The 2,061-nt window shown below is 40.0% G+C and overlaps 1 protein-coding gene across 1 annotated transcript in view; it reads right to left on the bottom strand.

Moving 5' to 3' along the window:
- Positions 1-1,814: 1,814 nt before the first annotated feature.
- RPS29 (ribosomal protein S29) overlaps positions 1,815-2,061 on the bottom strand; it is a 2,113-nt gene continuing 1,866 nt past the window's right edge. The window contains exon 3 of the mRNA XM_023522045.1: positions 1,815-2,047. Coding sequence (XP_023377813.1) covers positions 2,039-2,047 — 9 coding nt within the window. The 3' untranslated portion in view covers positions 1,815-2,038. The remainder of the gene's footprint in view (positions 2,048-2,061) is intronic.

Raw genomic sequence — 2,061 nt, 5'->3', positions numbered from 1 at the left:
TACAGAATCTTTATGAGCAAGTCATTCAATCCCTAGCAGAGAAACCAGGTCACCTATTCACACCAGTCTTCTCACCCACTACCACCAGACAGACAGGCCAGGTCAGGCTCAGGAGTGTTCCCTTCCACACATTGCTGAAGGCAACGCACAATTCTTACAAGAACTTTAACATGGGGCCATCCTAGACCAGCTCATCCGTGAGACTCATACCAAAATCAAACACATCTTATGTCCCCGTTTACCTGTGTAACCCTGAGAATCTTTCTTTTGCATGCAATCTCAGGTCCACTCCAGTTATGAGAAACTTTCCTACATCCTCTTCTTCTTCTCCCAATATTCCACCTGGTTACCCTGACTGAACTCTGACTCTTCCCTTAAGAGGCTTCCCTAGCAACTGCAGTTTACCATCACCTACTCCTGGGACTCAAGGTTAGAAGTGGTGAATTTTAACAAAGCTCTTCAAACTTAAGCTTCAGTGTCCTTCACTTCCGTGAGCTCTTTCTTAGGTCCTGGGAAGTATACCAGCAATGCATTCAGCAAGTTCTTAAAAATTTCACATGATTTAACAATTGGTTAAAACATTTTTTCCACTCCAGCTTCCCCTTATTTTCCTTCTTGACAAGTGACATTGCACTGATAAATTCTATCAGAGGAACATGATACAGTTGATCACTTCCTGCTTAGCTTCTAGTATACCACTTTCTTGGTCCTCCTTCGGTCTACTTTGCTGAATCCCAGCTGTTCCTGCAGCTAACTCTGAACAATCTTTTTTGTGTATTTATTCCCTAGACTTTAGGGCTTAGATCTCATCCAATCATGAGGATGAGATCCCAAAATACCAAATACCATTCAAAGTGAGGACAAAGTTGTGTATCCAGTCTCAAGCTCCCATGATTTCCAGATGAACTATTTGAGAGCTCCACTAGACATCTTAACATTTCGAACATAATATGCCCCAAACTATTACTCTTCTCCAAACCAAATTTTCAGTTCTAACTCAACAGCAATTCTAGCCTTCCAGATACTTAAGCCGAAACCCTTGGAGCCACCCTTTACTTCTCTCACATCCAATCCTTCAACAAATCTTGTCATTTCCACCTTAAGAAGTCATTATTGATGACCTCAACCACTTTTAACCTAGTCCAAGTGAAGATTACTTGCCTAGTCTATTCCAATAGCCTTGTTTCCCTGTTTCCAACCTTGCCCCACTAAAATCTATTTTACCCACAAGATTCAGTGAACGTTTCAAAAAACCAGTTCATGGCACTGTTCTCCAAATGGAAGCTTATCTCAACAACATCGATCCTACCTTTCAGCTTCTCACTACTCGGCTCCAACCACAACTCTACTGTTCCTAGAAGGCTGCAGTTGTTCTCTCCGCCAAAGGATCTTTGCTCACCTAGTAAGCACCTAAACCACATCTAAGCATGGCTTCTCAGCAAACAATTTTTAAGATCATAATTTATACAACCTCCTCTCACCCCTCCAAATGCTAAGAAATTTCTGCTTTTCTCAGCAATCACACATCTGACACATATATAAATCACTGCTCCCTTCCACATACAATTGAGCATTTACAAGCTTTCATGCATTAATTATCCCAAAAGCTAGGACTGCCACCTCTAGGCAAATGCCCAAAGATTTGTGATAGCCCCCTTTCTCAAAAGCATTTATCAAGTTTAACTGCCACTGCTCCAGCTCACTACGACTCAATTACCAATGACAGCTTGTCTCAAGTTATATGCCGGATGATCCTATAGTAGTTTACATAACCAAAAATGTTTTGAAACATAAAAACAAAACTGGCATTTACCAAGAGTTCAACATGAATACTTTTATATAACCAGGGGTAAACAAGCCACAAATTTTGAAGATCAATCCACTGAGAAGATAACAGCAAAATTTTAAAAGATTTCTATGATCATGTGACTTCCATTCACAATCAATAAAACACTCATAATTGAAGTTTTTATTTTATATACAAAGAGCTAGCACTGTTTCTGCAGATGTCTGGAATGACCCATTCATGGAAGTTCATTTAGTCCAACTGGAAAAAAAAAA

This window comes from Pteropus vampyrus, unplaced genomic scaffold (genome assembly GCF_000151845.1).
Source record: "Pteropus vampyrus isolate Shadow unplaced genomic scaffold, Pvam_2.0 Scaffold10, whole genome shotgun sequence".
Lineage (NCBI taxonomy): Eukaryota > Metazoa > Chordata > Mammalia > Chiroptera > Pteropodidae > Pteropus > Pteropus vampyrus.
The sequence above is the reverse complement of the archived record's forward strand: the minus strand, read 5'-3'. Positions and strand labels throughout refer to the sequence as shown.